This window comes from Cydia splendana, chromosome 7, assembly GCF_910591565.1.
Source record: "Cydia splendana chromosome 7, ilCydSple1.2, whole genome shotgun sequence".
Taxonomy (NCBI): domain Eukaryota; kingdom Metazoa; phylum Arthropoda; class Insecta; order Lepidoptera; family Tortricidae; genus Cydia; species Cydia splendana.
The window spans coordinates 13,778,835-13,798,789 of NC_085966.1; the positions used below are offsets into that span (position 1 = coordinate 13,778,835).

The 19,955-nt window shown below is 40.4% G+C and overlaps 1 protein-coding gene across 1 annotated transcript in view; it reads left to right on the forward strand.

Annotated features, from left to right (window-relative positions):
• Positions 1-19,955, forward strand: part of LOC134792220 (disintegrin and metalloproteinase domain-containing protein 10) — an 89,989-nt gene that overhangs the window by 53,693 nt on the left and 16,341 nt on the right. The window contains exon 5 of the mRNA XM_063763473.1: positions 18,115-18,295. Within this exon, the coding sequence (XP_063619543.1) occupies positions 18,115-18,295 (181 nt within the window). The remainder of the gene's footprint in view (positions 1-18,114; positions 18,296-19,955) is intronic.

The window sequence follows — 19,955 nt, forward strand, 5'->3', positions numbered from 1 at the left end:
ACAAATCATGCACTTTCTTAACATAATATACATTCTTTAATTCTTTCTTAAATTACACTCTAGCATAGCATAAGCAAAATATATGTCATTACGAGATAGCTTTTGCAATCTTGTTAGCTTGACGCACAATATCCTTTTTATATCGTGAAGGAAGCGTTAAGCAAAAATACTCATGCACGTGTAGAAAGAACTCGCAACACAAGAACACGTACCAAAATAATTACGGCTTTGACATTGGCAACGCGTGCATTTATGAAACCTGCGGTGCATACATTTTGGTACACCCGGTTGGTATTAAGAGTACGGAGGCGTGTCAGATTGTGTCGTATGGTCCAATAACTTTAGTAATTCGGTGTCTCATTCACATTTGTGTCGCCAAAGCCCCAGTTGGCCTAGTCCTAGATTGGATTTAGGTACTAATGTTGCAGAGATTGATTACTTATAGCCTTTTGTAAGTAGATTGTAAGACTATTGAATAGGATATTTTGAATGACATCTGGTTTTGTTTTAGTTTATTAGTATTGTAAAATGACATTGCCGATAAAATGCAGGAGAGCAGGCTGCGATGGTATGGTAAATTAAAAAGAAAGCCCAGAACAAGATGGAAGGATGTAGTGCTAAAGGACATGAGTGAGTGCAAGTTATCAGAGGACGATGTCGTGGACAGGGCGAAGTGGAGAAGTTTAAGCAGGAAAGCTGACCCCGCCACCATGTGGGATAGATAGCTAGGAGAGAGAGAGAGAGTATTGTAAAATGACAAATAAATATTTACTTAAAACTTAAAGCCTTATCAATTATCGACCAAGATCTTCTTGTTTGTAAATAAATAATATATATTACGATTTTTTGAATACTACACACGAATTGGAAAATTGTCTTATAATATTTATTTTCGCTCTTATATAATCAACATACCCAATCTACCTCTAATAATCATGTGTGGATTCTGGCTTCAAATATGGATAAAATACGACGCTGCGATTATTGGCTTTGTGCTGCGAAGATAATTACTGAGCGCAAAGGCAATCTTGTACCTGATTGCTTTTCGTTAATAAAGTAAAGACATACCTGTTCAAAATACCGTAAAACATAATAATAAAATGTACGATTTCTTGATGAAGTCCTCCTTATTTTATAGCCCAGTAAGTTGATCCCAAAAATGAGTACAGACACAAATTTTTACGATATCAGTATATCTGACATTGATCAAGAACTAATTAGGACTATAGTCTTTCGTAAATATGTAAATGGATAATTCACATTTTTTCCATTTCTTACGACTCCAAACAAAAGTTCCGAGAAACTCATTGGTGATCTCTTGTTTGAAAGTCGCACGTCTTGCCACCCGGCTGACCCGGCCATACCCGGATATAAGGGTGTTTTCATAAAACACTGTCGTACATAAATCTAAATTATACTATTTATTGAGGAAGCCTCCCAACCAAATTCCATAAATCAAGGTAGCGACAAAATTGATCGCAAATTATGCGAAGGACGGCAGGATACAATCAAATCATGTATTGATCGAAAGGATATTTTCACGGCTCTTGTGACAAGAAACATGTTTACATCACTGATTACTTGGCTAAAGCTGGTAGAGCCTTAAGAAAACATGATATTTTTACATGACAAATGTGGCTATTGAACTAAGTAAATGCTGTACGTAATACGTACTCACACTAAATTGATAATCACTTGTTCTAATCTTTTTTTACCCATATCAAAATTGTTAGTTTACGTTTATTTATTTTATAAATAATCTTCAATAATTTAGCGACATTAGCTATGACAAAACATTCGGACAAAAGTTTTCCACAAATAGGTACACATATATTATCAGTTATAACATCATGTATTCTGTCTCTTGCCACGCAATTTTGAACTATTCTGACGGTAAGTGTCTACTGAAACTTAGAATTAGATACGAAAATAGCCGGAGATTTTACGAAAACCACACAGTATACGCTGTCACGGAGGTAATATAAAACGGCATTGTTAGCGGTTGTTTGTTCGACAAGAGTCCCGGTGCGGGACTCGTCCGATAATGCCAGTGTGCTCAGCAAACAAGCACGTAAGTTACTGTCTGGAGTCTGCTGCTATATTGCTATTACCTACCAAGTCCAACGCTCCAACTTACCAGTGTGACTGACCACGATATATGAACGTATGCGTAATTGAATGTGCAATTATACTGGTTCTAATGAACCATTGACTTGTATGCGTCTGGTTAGTTGTTGGATTAAGCGCGCCATGTTTATTCTAATTCTTTTCGCGAGCGCGTACAAGTCGAGTTTTAGAGCGAACCAGTGTAACATGCCCTCGACATCCATAGCAACTGTGCCTACGTTATCAGAGTACGCACTTGTAATGGTTCTCTTACGCGTTCGACTCGATAAAATATTCAAGTATCATTCCTGGAATGTAGACACTCGCTTTTTGGCTTCAGCGCGCAGCGCAGCTATTACGTCGGAGATAAGTATTGGCGTTCTCAACGGCCCGGACTGGTCCATTTCAGTTGTCTTCGATGAAATGTTGTTTTACACGGTTTATCTGTTTACAGTGGCATGGATGTGCCTGCTAGCTTACGGTGAATAAAAAACCGGGCAAGTGCGAGTCGGATTCGCGCACGAAGGGTTCCGTACCATAATGCAAAAAAAAAACGGTCACCCATCCAAGTACTGACCACTCCCGACGTTGCTTAACTTTGGTCAAAAATCAAGTTTGTTGTATGGGAGCCCCATTTAAATCTTTATTTTATTCTGTTTTTAGTATTTGTTGTTATAGCGGCAACAGAAATACACCATCTGTGAAAATTTCAACTGTCTAGCTATCACGGTTCGTAAGATACAGCCTGGTGACAGACAGACGGAAGGACGGACGGACGGACGGACAGCGAAGTCTTAGTAATAGGGTCCCGTTTTACCCTTTGGGTACGGAACCCTAAAAACCGGCCAAGTGCGAGTCTGACTCTTGAAGGGATCCGTACCATTACGCAGAAAACGGCATAAAAATCACGTTTGTTGTATGCGAGCCCCGCTTAAATATTTATTATGTTCTGTTTTTAGTATTTTTTGTTATAGCGGTAACAGAAATACAATATCTGTGAAAATTTCAACTGCCTAGCTATCACGGTTCATGAGATACAACCTGGTAACAGACAGATAGACAGACAAACGAGACAGAGTCTTAGTAATAAGGTCTCGTTATTACCTTTGGGTACGGAATCCTAAAAACGTACAGTAAATAAAATACATAATAGTTCGGTCGTACGTTTCATAGAGCAAGTACGGTTATACATTTAATTAATAATTTGCTCACGACATGTATCGTGAACACATGAAATACATATATCACGCTAGCATCAATTCTGAGAACAAATATGGAATGAAACGTTTATGTTATCTTATGCTAATTAACAAATATTTGCGGTCGTTATATAATTTCCTGCCTACTCGACGATTTCTTGGTATAACTATTGCCAGTGTGCCTTTACCGCAGTAGTGAATGATTCCTGGCATATTTCTAAAAGGAATATTTCTCGTATGTATTAGTTTAACCAACTTCTGTACGTGGTGTAACCAGTTTCGGAAGGGGTTCTTGCATTTTGCATAAAATCTATAATAGTTTTGTCTTTTAAAGGTAAAAACAGCCTAGTTCCCTTCTTGTTTTTATTTTTTTTTATTTTTCGATCATCATATACTCGTACATATATGGGTAATCCCACTAATCCCATCAGTTTCTGGTTGAGTGCAAAATAAAGTAAATAAACCATCAACTTTTTGTCACTAAAACAATATAGGTTGTTCCATTCCAATATTGATTAGGTAATTAAAATTAAAATTACTGAAATAACTATCAAGTCATAAAGCTTTCCTGACAAGTATAGGAAAACACTTCCGTTTGATCTATTCTAAAGATTTTATGGACGAGAAATCGTATAGTCTTTCCAAAAATCGAAAACAAAGTTATTCAAGGCACTAACAAGTTGATAATTAAAGCAATATTTCATAAAGCCCTTGTTAAATCTTGTCGTTCGTCGCCCTTTCGTTATAACGTTCACAAATTAACGTTCAGTTAACCCTTAATTTATATCTGGAACTCTGTAATATCTGAAATGATTCACAGTTAATTAAATTGCACATTTACGACTCGTATACTCATTGTACATGTACATCCACAAAATGGTTTTTCCAAGTTAAAACGTACTTTATGATGATTGTGAAAGGTCTCGAATGGTAATCAAATTGGTTTCGTGTTGTCCTCTCTGTAATGAAGTTATTAGCTCCAATAAGGATTTTAATCATCCTGAACATTGTATGGGTAATATTATATGTAGAGCTTGCTTTTATTTTTTATACCTATTACTTAATTATTTCCACAACTCAATCAATGTCAATTTCTTCATTCATTATTCAATATCCGCTTAATGTTTAACAAATTAGAAATTTAAGAAAATACTGTTTCAATTTTAAATACATAGTTTTTTTTTTATCCATTTAATGTATATTGTTAAGAGTTCGTCACCTAATTTTAGATGACGTAAAACTCAAACAAAATGTGGTCCTTATATCAATAGGAAAGTTGATAACAGTGATAACGCTTCTGCGAATGGCCAAATTGAATGTCCATTGAAGTTGAAGACATTAATGGTCGGGAATTGACGGCCGACCCTCAGATACTCGCAAATATCGGATCTGAATGAAGCGGCGGCATTAGCGTGGCTAGAGAGATTCGGAAACCAATATACAATGCCAATGCCGTATCAATTCAATATAATTTTCAGTGTATCACACTTGCACACAAGTAAAGGCCTCGTGAAGCTCTCTGGAGCAAGCGACATCTCGTTTCGATATCATTTTGATACGTCAAATGCACATTCCAGTATAAGTTCTGAGATGTACGCTCGGTAATTTCCGCCATCCCGCCAGCCTGGGACCATATTCCAATCACTTACGTAACTCAGGCGCTCTAGTATGACCATACTTTTCGACTACTCGTACCTGTTACGGATCCTTAGATCACAGTTCCACTGGTTTATATGAGCATTGGACGGGTTAAGCAATGGGAGTTCACGGCCTGCAGGCTTCGTTAAAATGCAACGCGCCGGATGTAAACGCCAATGCGCGCTTACACGACACACCGACTGAAAAATACCTCCACAACATACCTATTCAACATTTTTAATTTGAAAATCCCGCCAGCCGTTTCGTATTGTGCTTTTTTGTGCCGCCGCGAGTCAGTTTGCTGATTTGTTTTAAAAAGAGCGACTTTGAGCTTTTTTTTCTGAGGAAAAAGGGTTTTATAACATTTTACATAGTTTTAGAAAAAACTACACTTATCAAGTTTAGGTTCGTTCGAGATGAAAGTACTCTATGACACTATGACTAAATTGATGAAATGAAAATACTGCATGTAACAAAAATATAACATTATTCCTTTCCTCTAAAATTCACTGGTAGATACGTATCATCATCTACCTTGGGCTGTCCCGGCTTTTTGCAACGGCTCATGCATGGGAACCTGGGGTCCGCTTTGGCAACTTATCCCAAGAATTGGCGTAGGCACTACTTTTTACGAAGGCACAACATGACAGATGAATATATTTGATAATGTTGCGAAAAGTAAACAAGGTGCGATACACGAACAGTTGCAGAGATTATAATTTCGAGCGGAAACTTGTTTAATAAATCCGAGGAATTTCCTGTATCCGTACAAAAGACTTCCATGTCAGTGTCCCGGTCCCGCTACTTATTTCGCTACGGCGCGGTATCCTCTTTATTTTTCTTTCCTCCCAGCTGTGTAACTTTGCCTGCCAACTTGAAATTTGTTATGAATAATTTAAAATCGTCTCGTATAATAAACCGAATCGAACCTTGGCCCTATTGGAAAATATGTCTTAAAAGTTCGACGTATATTTATTACATTTCGAAGTTGTTCAAAACGTATTAGGTATGTAGATTTATGAAGCTCGAAGTTTATCCTATTCTAATCCGCAGGACATGAATTATCATTATTCTTTGTATAAGTATTATGACGTTACTCTTGTGCTTAACGCTCTTCGACGACCGGTCTGGCCTAGTGGATAGTGACCCTGCCTGCGAAGCCGACGGTCCTGGGTTCGAATCCCAGTAAGGGCATTTATTTGTGTGATGAACACTAATATTTGTTCCTGAGTCATGGGTGTTTTCTATGTATATAAGTATGTATTTATCTATATAAGTATGTATATCGTCGCCTAGCACCCATAGTACAAGCTTTGCTTAGTTTGGGGTTAGGTTGATCTGTGTAAGATGTCGCCTAATAAAAAAAAATATTATAAGGATCTAGGTGATATTTGAATGAATAAAAATAACTTTATAAAGAAAACCATTTAATTTAACATTCTTAATAGTTATTTTTATAGTAATCACTAGACACAAGTACTCGATGGCTACTTAACATCTACAACAATAACGATTGCTTATTCCTTACTTAAAAATCACAATCAAAAATATATGGCTCACGCGACCCTCGATTACGAGTAATTCTGGAGACGTCCGTCCGCCGCAAGCGCCACGATGTCAATGCCGGACGATGGCTGTGCGCACCGCGTGCTCACCTACCCTATAGCTAGGTAGATAGGTACTGACTGGTGGTGACGTCAGGGGTGGTGGTAAACTGGTTGCGCTTATACGGCCTCTCCTGACAGCGTGTCGCCCTCGACACGTGCTCGCGTAGCGTCGCTCTGACCAGCGGTGTCCACCGTAGGCAGTTCGGGGTGCGAGTCCACTTGCGAGTCTTGCGACACAGATGGACCAGCAGTTGCAGTAGGGGACGATGTTTCACCATCTCCTAAGTTTTCACCTGTAAACAATACTAAGTTAGAAACACGCTCAACAATCGTATGCTTCTTCACACAGACTTTCAAAACTCGCGCTCATTCATCATTCAATTAATTCACTCATCAATCAAAGCAGAGCCTGCACACATTCTTCATTCTCAAGGTAAACAGAGACGTCTCTTTTAATAAATCGAACCTAGATGTCGATTAATTCGTCGCCATTCGTTGCCAGTCGAAACTGCCATAGTCTCTGGTCTCTGGCGAACGAAAGCTCAGCCTTCACCTGAAACATACTTGACGTAGACCATAATCGTACGTCACGTTGCTTGACACGCAGACCGTATTCATACGTGCAAGCCCAGTCTACACGTAGACCACCATCATACGTGTAAACCACAGAGCACACAGACCGTAATCATGTGTAGATCGTTCAACACGCAGACCGTATTCATACGTGTGAACACTAAACAGCACCACACGCAGACCGTTATCGTACGTGCGTGCAGTCCGTCAATCGGACCTAAGCTCGATCAGTCACCATGGAATCACGTGACGTGCCCAGAGAGAGATATGTCACAAAGACAAGACATCACTTACTTTCAAAAAATGCAGCACACGTATCTGGACACCATTCGCCTCGCCACGGCACCATGTGTTGAGCCGCAGCCTGCGTTGTCTTGCCGTAGCCACCGCTAAGCAACCGAAGCGCGTAGCGTCCACTTGGTAGTATTTCTACCACCTGGTAAGGGCCGCGCATACCGGAATCGAGCTTTCCTGTCGACTGAGAAAACTTTATAACGAACACTAAGTCATGAAGTTTATATTGACGCGGCGGATGTCGTCGTTGGTTGAGTCGCTCGTCTTGCTGGGTCTGATTCCTTTTCAACAAGTGTTGGGCCCGGCTCCTTGTGATCTCGCGCAGAGCCTCTCGGTTCGGAGAGGAACCTTCAATAGCCACATCTCGCACTAAAGCGCGAATGGCAGGTGTTGTTGCTTCGGTCCCTATGAGAAGATTCAACGGCGAAGTTTGGGTCGTTTTTTGCTTCGTTATATTTAGCACCAGTTGTATTTTCCACAGCGTGTCTGACCAGGATGCGTTTCGGTAATTTGTTTGTATACGCAACATATTAAGGACGGTGCGCATGTAGCGCTCGGCCTGGCCATTCGCGTGATGCATTTCGGGCGTAATATAATGGAGATCGCACCCGAGTTCTTTTATCCACGTTACAAAATCGCTAGATTCAAACATGCGTCCTTTATCCGTAATCATGAGCTTAGGTACGCCAAAGATCGAAATCGCTTCAGTAACGACACGTTTGAGTTCGGCTGCGTCTTGTTTGTAAATGGGGTACAGAAGGGTGAACTTAGTAAAGGAGTCTACAATAAGAAGGATGAATTTGTATCCTTCTGATACAGGTAAGGGACCTAAAGCATCAGCGTGGACGGTGTGAAATGGTGTGTCAGGTTTCTCCCAAGAAGTGATGCTCTGTAATGGAGCGCGGGGAACTCTTTTTTGGGAAATGCATACAAGACAATGTGCCACATATTTACTGACAAATTGCTTGAGGCCTGGGAACCAGAAGTGTCTCAAAATGAGATCTAAGGTTTTATCTGCACCAATATGCTCGTGCTCGTCATGAAAAATCCTTAAAAGACTGAGCCGATGACCTTTAGGAATATAGCACAGCAATCGAGGTTGCCCCCCTACAGGGATATATTTGTAATACAGGATATCATTTTGGACAGAATAACGATTAGCATCAAGTCTGCCATCGTGAAGTTTTTGTATAAGATCCCGAGTTTCGTTGTCAGCTGACTGAGCTATTTGAGCCCAGTTTCGGGGTTTATCAATGTGATTCACACGGACAATGGGATTTCGACTAAGATAGTCTGCGTGGGACATCATAACCCCCTTTCGGTATTCAATTGAGAAATCAAAGTCTTGAAGGTAGACCCACCAACGGGCAACGCGAGGCAGTAAATCTTTTTTACGTTCGGTGGACTTTAAGGCGTTACAATCGGTAACAACGACAAATTTCAAGCCTACAAGGTAATGTCTAAAGTTTTGTAGAGCTTTAACAACGGCCAGAGTTTCCAGCTCGTAGGAATGATATTTGCTTTCAGCACCCTGGGTACATCTACTGAAGTAAGCTACGACGTGCTTTGTTGAGTCTGGGTGAATTTGTAAAAGTACGGCCCCATATCCTATGCTACTCGCATCTGTATGAACTTGAGTGGGAAGTTCCCGATTAAAAATTGCCAGAACTGGCTCGCTAGTTAACTGTTTGATAAGATCTTGACGGATAACTTCGCACTCAGTGGTCCAATTAAATTTGACATTTTTACGGGTGAGGTGAGCAATAGGGGCGGTTTTAGATGCATAATCTTTAATGTAGCGTCTGAAGTACCCCGCTAAACCTAGTAACTGCCGTACCTGTTTAACGCTTTCTGGTGGCGTGGTGTTAGCTAAGGCTTCAACTTTTCTTGGGCTCGGTTTAACCTGACCCTGAGATATAACCTTACCCAAGTATTCAACCTCAGTTACAAGGAACGAACATTTACGTAGGTTGATCGAAAAGCCGGCCGTCGTAAGAGTCTCTAGAACCTTATCTAATAACTGGATTCCCTCGCTTACGGTATTACTCAAAAGTAGTACGTCGTCAACGTAAACTAGGACGTTCCCTTCATTAATATGATCACGCAAGGTATCGTTAATTATACGTTGGTAAACGATAGGTGAATTGGCCAAACCATACGGCATCTTAACATATTCAAAATGATCTTCCGGAGTAACAAAGCCAGTAAGATAGATACATTCCTCCTTGAGAGGGATCTGGTGGAAACCAGTTGCCATGTCAAGACTCGAGAAGAAGGTGTAGCCGCCTAATCTATCAATGTGGTCGTCTATAAGCGGAAGAGGATAACGATCTTTTACTGTAATGCGATTAAGCGCCCGATAGTCCACGCAAAGCCGATCTGAGCCATCACGCTTCTTTACAAGTATTATTGGGCTTGCGTATTCTGATTTAGAATGCCTAATGACCCCTTTGGCTAACAAGTCATTGGTAATTTCACGAACCTTGAGTTTTTCTTGATATGAGAGCTTGTACGGTCGATATACCACCGGTGTGGACTTGGTAAGCTTTATTTCCATCTCGCCCGTACGAACGGTAGTTGTTGCAGTACCAGATATCAAAAATTGTGAAAATTTGCTAATAACGGTCATAAGGCTGGCCAAGTCCTCGCCCAGAAGAGGCGTGTTTACTTTAGGCTGATCACTCTGATCAGCTAACTCAACGTTATTGACGCTAATACGAGGAGCATCCGTGTGCGTAAGATACTGCTCGTGTTTGCGTCGTACGTAGGTTACTCCGTCCCGATTCAGTACGTCGGTGCCTATTATAACGGGTACGTTCATATATCGCGACGGCACAACTAATAAATCGACCTCAAGAGATATATTACTGAACTCAACCGTTAGTGTTACATAAGACGTGCTAATAACTTCTTTTTCACTTAACCCGCCTTTCAACACACTATGTCTTGGCTTAGGCTGGCAAGGTATGTATTTAAGAAGATCTGAAGAAATCAAGGACGCATCAATGGCACCGCTATCAATGAGTACGTCAACGGGTACTCCGCATATTACTGCAGTAGTTATATCTTTGTTTTCAGAGGTACCTGACCGCTGAGAACAAAGATTTATATTACGCTGATTGCGTTGTTCTGACCGTGACTTCGCAAAGCATTTGTCCTCGGTGTGTCCTTGTTTCTTGCAGAATGTACAAGAATTGCTAGGGCCTGAACCGGAGCCTGAACCCGTCCCGGGCTGCGCGTCAGTTGTACCAGTAGGAGGTTTTTGTCTCTTACAGTCTCGACTAAGGTGACCCCTTTGGTTACAATTAAAACATTTTTTACCCATACTAGCGTTATTTTTAGTTTGAGGACGATTTTTATTGTAACCTACATTGTCACGCTTTGGTTTTGTATAAATCGACAAAAAAGAAACTATGTTTTCAGGAACAAGGTTCGCGTTAGCTGCCGCAGCGCGCACTTGGGGATTGTCTAAGCCGCGAATGACAATTAAGGTCCTCAGCTCATCACTCAAACCTTCGACAATTTTTAAACGGAGTAACGTACGCCGCGCATACTCCGCGAAGCTAGAGTATTTATCTGACGTAGCGTTCATTGAATCAAAAAGAATGTTAGCGTAATCTAACTTATTAGGGCATAATGATTTAAACTCCCGTTTAAAATTGGACCACGTCCTATCGTTCGTCACCCATTCGCTTAGCCAAACTTTAGCGTCACCCTTTAAACACGAAGCTACGCGCGATAAACATTCGTGATCGTTCCAATTGTTGGCAGTTCTAGCGCGATCCACTTCTTCGCACCATGCTTCAATGTTATGTAAGGCAGGGTCAAAATTTGATACGTAATAATGCTGTGACCTGATTGGCTGCACAGATTGGATAGCCTGCATTAAAGCTTGTGCAAGAGTAGACGCCTCAGAACCCGGTTCACGAGAATCCAAAGAGCGCCGTCTAGGTGGCATGCCGGGAAAATCTGATAATGGAGGCGTTTTAGGTGTAGGTACACGTTCCGTACGCGCTGGCATCTCCTTAGCGCGCGAGATATTACGCAAAACCCGTCGCGACTCGCCACGCAAACTACTTCGCGAACGGTCGCGCCGTGGGATACGTGAGACGTTATGCGAATGGCTACGCCTAGCCCTACTATTTGACCTAAGTTGGGTTCTACTACGCGACCGACGCCTATTCCTACTACTACGCGAGCGTCGCCTAACCCTACTTCGTGGAGGGCGTTCATCGGTGCTCCGCGAATTACTCCGGTCCAGAACGCGCGAGCCATTCCGCGGATCACGCCGGCGCCGTCCATCACTCGAGCTACGTCGCGAGTCTTCGCTGCTATACGCACCGGATCTACTACGCGAAACCCGCCTATTTCGGACATGACGCCGTTTGCGAACGCGCGACCTACCTCGAGTGCCTGGTCGTTCTCGGCTACGCGATCGTGATGCACTACCCGTCATAATAAAATTCACTCACAAAATTAATTCACAAGAAAGAATAAAACACAGTAAGCAACAATAAAGGAAAAAGCAATCGCTGGTATATAAAACACAAGACACTAGTGTGTAACGGTTTTCTTAGTTTAAAATTTTAGCACATAAACACACTCATGTGGGCAACCTAGTTCTTTATCCCAATACTGATATAAGGATCTAGGTGATATTTGAATGAATAAAAATAACTTTATAAAGAAAACCATTTAATTTAACATTCTTAATAGTTATTTTTATAGTAATCACTAGACACAAGTACTCGATGGCTACTTAACATCTACAACAATAACGATTGCTTATTCCTTACTTAAAAATCACAATCAAAAATATATGGCTCACGCGACCCTCGATTACGAGTAATTCTGGAGACGTCCGTCCGCCGCAAGCGCCACGATGTCAATGCCGGACGATGGCTGTGCGCACCGCGTGCTCACCTACCCTATAGCTAGGTAGATAGGTACTGACTGGTGGTGACGTCAGGGGTGGTGGTAAACTGGTTGCGCTTATAATATATATTAAAAAAAAATATTTATTCATTAAACGATACAGTATCAAATCCATGAACTATCAACTAAAATGTTACCAAAATCCTCGTCAACTGCATGTTTCGTCGTTGCTTTAATTCAAATCTGAATTGAATCATGAATCCTATTCATCCATTCGTTTGGTCGTGTTCCTCATTAATTGATTTCGAATATTCAACTAATGCCCATCCCGACGGTAACACAGGATGCCATCACGTATTTATAAGGGTACGCCTGTGTACGAGTATATCGAGTACCCAACTACGAATATATCGCTTCATTGTGTCGCGATCACATACGTGACTGCGTTTATTTGCTATTGTTTAAACCAGCACCGAAGAGCACAATGACACTCGAGTATTAATTAACAAGCTTTTGTTAACAACGGCGCACATTCATATCGATCAATTTATTCATAACTCTTTATAAATTAAATACCTACGCAGCTCAATGCGGATTGGTAAACATACCTATAGCTTGCACAATCCTGTTGTGTTATGTAAATATTTTAATCAGAGTAGACAAAAGTGAGAACTTATTTTAGTCCGGTGGCCGGCTGCATGAAACAAACCTCATCAAAAAATAGAATATACCTACCCTGTAGAGGTACCTGACATTTAGTAGCTTCCAACGCACTTGGTCGGCCTAGGCTTAACCTGGCAGATTTTGTACAAATGGCAAAAACGTTTGACAAAAATTCATCATAAAAAACCTCATCGAAAAATAGAATGAAACTTGTATGGTAGGATACCTGACCTTGAGGACAGTAAAAAAAAAGTGGTCGGCCTCACCTTAGCCTGGCAGTTTTTGCAGTCCGACCAGATTTATTGGGTCACGTGAGAGCTACAATTTACCTCATCGAAAAATAGAATGAAACAAACGGATTATAATAGCTAAAATAAGCCTGTTGACGTATGTCTTGGTCGGCCTCACCTTAACCTGGCAGTTTTTGCAGTCCGACCAAATTTATAAAAATATCATCAAAAAATTTTTATCGAAAAATCGTATGAAACTTGTATGGTACGATAGCTGCCTTTGAGGACAGTAAAAAAAAAGTGGTCGGCCAAATCCTGTGTTGGCAGGTTCCTGTGTCCGACCAATTTTGTGGTACCACGTGAGAGCTACAATTTACCTCATCGAAAAATAGAATGAAACAAACGGATTATAATAGCTAAAATAAGCCTGTTGACGTATGTCTTGGTCGGCCTCACCTTAACCTGGCAGTTTTTGCAGTCCGACCAAATTTATAAAAAATCATCAAAAAATTTTTATCGAAAAATCGTATGAAACTTGTATGGTACGATAGCTGCCTTTGAGGACAGTAAAAAAAAAGTGGTCGGCCAAATCCTGTGTTGGCAGGTTCCTGTGTCCGACCAATTTTGTGGTACCACGTGAGAGCTATAATGTACCTCATCTAAAAATAGAATGAAACAAACGGATTATAATAGCTAAAATAAGCCTGTTGACGTATGTCTTGGTCGGCCTCACCTTAACCTGGCAGTTTTTGCAGTCCGACCAAATTTATAAAAAAATCATCGAAAAATTTTTATCGAAAAATCGTATGAAACTTGTATGGTACGATAGCTGCCTTTGAGGACAGTAAAAAATAAAGTGGTCAGTCAAATCCTGTGTTGGCAGGTTCCTGTGTCCGACCAATTTTGTGGTACCACGTGAGAGCTACAATTTACCTCATCGAAAAATAGAATGAAACAAACGGATTATAATAGCTAAAATAAGCCTGTTGACGTATGTCTTGGTCGGCCTCACCTTAACTTGGCAATTTTTGCAGTCCGACCAAATTTATAAAAAAATCATCAAAAAATTTTTATCGAATAATCGTATGATACTTGTATGGTACGATAGCTGCCTTTGAGGACAGTAAAAAATAAAGTGGTCAGTCAAATCCGGTGTTGGCAGGTTCCTGTGTCCGACCAATTTTGTGGTACCACGTGAGAGCTACAATTTACCTCATCGAAAAATAGAATGAAAAAAACGGATTATAATAGCTAAAATAAACCTGTTGACGTATGTCTTGAGCGGCCTCACCTTAACCTGTCGGTTTTTGCAGACTGACCAAATTTGTGGTACCACGTGACAGCTACAATTTGCCTCATCGAAAAATAGAATGAAACAAACGGATTATAATAGCTAAAATAAGCCTGTTGACGTATGTCTTGGTCGGCCTCACCTTAACTTGGCAATTTTTGCAGTCCGACCAAATTTATAAAAAAATCATCAAAAATTTTTTATCGAATAATCGTATGATACTTGTATGGTACGATAGCTGCCTTTGAGGACAGTAAAAAATAAAGTGGTCAGTCAAATCCTGTGTTGGCAGGTTCCTGTGTCCGACCAATTTTGTGGTACCACGTGAGAGCTACAATTTACCTCATCGAAAAATAGAATGAAACAAACGGATTATAATAGCTAAAATAAGCCTGTTGACGTATGTCTTGGTCGGCCTCACCTTAACTTGGCAATTTTTGCAGTCCGACCAAATTTATAAAAAAAACATCAAAAAATTTTTATCGAATAATCGTATGATACTTGTATGGTACGATAGCTGCCTTTGAGGACAGTAAAAAAAAAGTGGTCGGCCAAATCCTGTGTTGGCAGGTTCCTGTGTCGGACCAATTTTGTGGTACCACGTGAGAGCTACAATTTACCTCATCGAAAAATAGAATGAAACAAACGGATTATAACAGCTAAAATAAGCCTGTTGACGTATGTCTTGAGCGGCCTCACCTTAACCTGTCGGTTTTTGCAGACTGACCAAATTTGTGGTACCACGTGACAGCTACAATTTACCTCATCGAAAAATAGGACGAAAAAAACGGATTATAATAGCTAAAATAAACCTGTTGACGTATGTCTTGAGCGGCCTCACCTTAACCTGTCGGTTTTTGCAGACTGACCAAATTTGTGGTACCACGTGACAGCTACAATTTGCCTCATCGAAAAATAGGATGAATAAAAAACGGATTATAATAGCAAAATAAACCTGTTGACGTATGGCTTGGTCGGCCTCCCCTTAGCCAGGCAGTTTTTGCAGTCCGACCACATTTATAAAGAATAATAATTTATATATTAAAAATATGGTTTCTTCGCAGCTTGAACTTAACTTAATAATGCTAACTGAAAAAAGTCATAAGTAAATGAGTCCATGGAGACCTCCCTTAGAGGGCTTTAAAAAAAAAAGAAAACATTCAGTTCAAATTTTATTCATAAATCTATCTAATATCTAAATGACGTTTTCTAACTACCGACGTGGTTTCAGAGTAACACTTACGTTGAGATGAAGTCTCGCAGATGTCAAAAATAAAAAGGTTTTCATCGATTTTTGACAAGTTTTGAATCGTATATCCTACTTTTCCACTACAGATAGAATGAGGAGGCATAACTGACATTTTATCACGCCAGGTGGCGTCTCCATAGTGGAGTTGCTGTCACTGTCAAATCACATACATTGTTTCCAATAAATTGTAAACATTCTCCTGTTTTAACCGACTTCCAAATCCCAAAGGAGGAGGTTATCAATTCGGTTGTATGTTTTTTTTTCTGCACAATACTGCAATAGTGTGCGACAAATTGTGGAAATATACCTATAGGATCTCCCTTTTTTCCCAAGGACCCGATATGCATAAATCGGTGAGAAAAAGCTTTGAGTACCAAAAACTAAGGCAAATGACAAAGACCGTTTGTGTAGGCTGCATTTTAAGGAAGATAAATATTTTGGAAAGAGTAAATACACAGGTAAGCTAAGTTTTAACGAAGTAGTACATAATTTAGGGCATAATGGTTTGGCCACACATGCTGCATTCCATACGCATCATGACTTTGTGTACCTATCTGATGGGCGGGCGTATATGAAACGCCTTCTTGTACATGCAGGTGATCCAGGTATACACCAAAGCTTAGTTTTCAATCGAACACTTTTAATATAAGAGGAAAAACTGCACGTGAGCCTTCCAAAATTTTAATAAACGGTAAAATACACAAGATAACCTCACATATATTAAGTGATTATCTTTGCATCAAATCAGCCTTTTTTCCATCAACTGTAGCATTTCTCCTTCGAAGTTCGGTTTGTAGAAAAGAAATTCCCACCTTTTACCAGTGGTAACTACTGGGAATTTAGGCACCACCAAACCGAGTTGGTGGTAACTACTAGGAATTTTTTTTCCCAGTAGTTACCAGTGGTAAAAGGTGGGAAAATAATTCCCAGTAGTTACCACTGATAAGAACTTGGTGGTAACTAGTGGGAATAACCCTTTTATTGTTAATAATTACTGTTAATCATAATCATCTTCGGAGTCGAAGTCTGACGAACTTTCCCCAGACTCCGACTTATCTATTGTTATTTCTTCGACTCGCAAAGGCGTTATGTGTCCTTCAAACCATTTGATCTTATACATTTCATCTCTTAATGTCCAGCCACAATGTGTTGCATCAAATTTGATGCAAGTGGATTCTGCCGCACACTGCCACATTGAATTTATGAAAGCCGTCCGTAACAAGCCATACGTCAACAGGTTTATTTTAGCTATTATAATCCGTTTTTTTTTTATCCTATTTTCGATGAGGTAAATTGTAGCTGTCACGTGGTACCACAAATTTGGTCGGACTGCAAAAACTGCCAGGCTACGGTGAGGCCGACCACTTTTTTTTTTTACTGTCCTCAAGGTCAGGTATCCTACCATACAAGTTTCATTCTATTTTTCGATGAGGTGTTTTTTTTTGGTGAATTTTTGTCCAACGTTTTTGCCATTTGTACAAAATCTGCCAGGTTAAGCCTAGGCCGACCAAGTGCGTTGGAAGCTACTAAATGTCAGGTACCTCTACAGGGTAGGTATATTCTATTTTTTGATGAGGTTTGTTTCAGGGCATGCTCCCGGGAATTCCCGGTTCTCAAATTCCCGGGAATTCCATAGTGTCAAAAGAACCGGTACTGAAGACCCGGTACCGGTACTTCCCGGTTCTCATCATCATGACTATTTATTCCCAATTCAGTAGTAGTAATGTTTTAGTACTTTAGCTCGGGACATTAAATAACATTTAATAATGGTGCTATGAAACGGGGGACCCAAATAACCCAAAAAACTAACCTAGTAAAGTAGGTATTCGTGCAGGCAGGCCGTACCGTCATAGTGCTGAGTGCATCGACTACGCTACGGCCGTGTGGCTCGGCCCAGGAGGAGGCAAAGTGTGCCGGTTAATTTCGTAAAATAGGTTGGAACGCCAATTAAGTATTTTTTTTAATAAATCAAGTTATTTATTAATTCTTATGCAATTATTTATATCAAAATAAGTCATTCGATAAAGATTGTACGCTAACACAAACAATTTCTTAAAAGTATTCAAAAGATGCCTTGAGAACCGGGAAGAACCGGGAATCCCGGTTCCGTCCATGCCCAGAACCGGGAAATGAAATTCTTGGTACCGGAACCGGTAATGCATGCCCTAGTTTGTTTCATGCAGCCGGCCACCGGACTATTTGTATTCATAACGAAAACTTCAGTGTAATGTTGTCCTTACTATGTTGATGTATCTTAGGCCTCCGCGCTGAGATATGTTCAACGAGCTAGCATTGAACAACTATTCAAACAAAATCTCTTGCTTGGTCATCTCACAATTTACCGGTTTACTACTTGTGCCAGTCATTTATGTTATGTTATATCGTACAGGTCACGTGGGCGGCTGCGGTATCACAGACGAGGTGGTGCAGTGGATGGAGCGCATCCAGAATTCTGGTGTAGAGGACGAGGTCTCACCGTCACCGCCCGCGCCATCAGCCAACCCCTACCCACACCATATACCGTCTTCGCCCCCGCCACATCCTAACAGCTTGAGGGATGATAACCCTAGGTAATGCAAGCCTGGTACTTTTAGTAGACCTTTTGTTTTTTCAATAAGCCCTACGAATGTGTCGACGATACTTTACGGAAACGAATCTTACTACCGATTACTTAGATTTTATCCGAATGGCGTACAGCAGGGGTCTCTAAAACCCGGCCCGCGGGCCAAATCCGGCCCGCGACGCGTTCCAATCCGGCCCGCGGAAGCCAGGCTCCAGGGGTTCAGCATTCATTGAGAGTGGAACTATTCCTAACAACCAAACACCGTCGGTGGCCCGCGCGAAAGTTTCTGAGGCGCAATATGGCCCTCAGCTAAAAAAAGTTTGGAGACCCTTGGCGTACAGTATCGACTTGCTTCGCCCAAAACGACATGTTTCGCAGCCTGCATATTATGCACAGCCAAACCCGTCAAATCAGAGTAAATAAGCAGAGAAATTGGGTTTACTCCCGTTAAAGCATACATTAACTGACATATAGCAGAGCTCAATTCGCCAAGCTCATTTACTTACTAATTATTCATAATTTGCTAATTAGACCGGGAACTAGCTACCCTCCTAGCAACATGTTAGTCATCAGCAGGATTATGCTAAACGCAATGAGTTAATTTTATACATCGTTGACTTCGTGTGTAGTCAAGATAAATTCTGTCACACACGCTCTGTAGTCTCTATCATCCACCGAAATCATCTTTACGACCCGTTGCTTGAGCATATATTGATATTAACGTGTTGTGGAACTTATTTTTATTTGCTGGATATAAAAGTAATAGCATACCCTTTAACTATTGTGCCACTTTTCATTAACCTTGTTCTGTGTAGCGTTTATAACAACTAAAGTAAGTAACTAAATTTTGTAAGTAGATTGTAAGATTTATGAATTGTATATTTTGAATGATAAATATTTAATAAAGTTCTATCTAATTTTAGATTAAAAGGCTCTTTCTAAGAAGTTAGGTACAACTGATTTTACCTACAACTGCCGTTGATTTTATCAGTATCGACCTCTCATACAATACACCCGGGGTGTATATTATAATTCTGTAGTTTGCATATTTTTAGGTTCGCTTTAAAGCCTACAATGGTTAGTCGTATTGTATGAGAGGTCGTAACACCCGGCTTGAAAACTTTAGTTTAATATAGTGATTGTGAACATATATTAAATGAGCCGGTTTAAAAACGCGCGATTGTGTCCGATTTCACTGAAAAAAAAACCTGGTACTGGTAACCAGAATCTGGTTAGCTGTACTATATTGTCTTGTTGTATATGTGACGACAGGACACTTTGTAAACATAACCAGACCATTCTTGTTACATTAAATTTGTTAATTCTATGAAGTGTATAGTAGTGGGTATAAGACTTTTAGTAAACCCAACTAGCCGGTCTGTTAATGGTAACTAAATGATACAGTAACATATACGTCCCTGTCCTGTTGTTATAACAAGGTATTCAGTATATGTAACTGAACGATTTGTGCGGTGTACTGGTTTTATATTGTTCACGTTACCAGAACGCACTGTGCTAATGGGGCTTCTAAGCGAGCCATATGTTCACTGCAATATGTGGCCGGCAACTATTGGTGTCCTCTTACTCACATGTTAGAGAGGGACACTAATAGTTGCCGGCCACATATTGCAGTGAACATATGGCCCGTTTAGAAGTCCCTTCAGCAC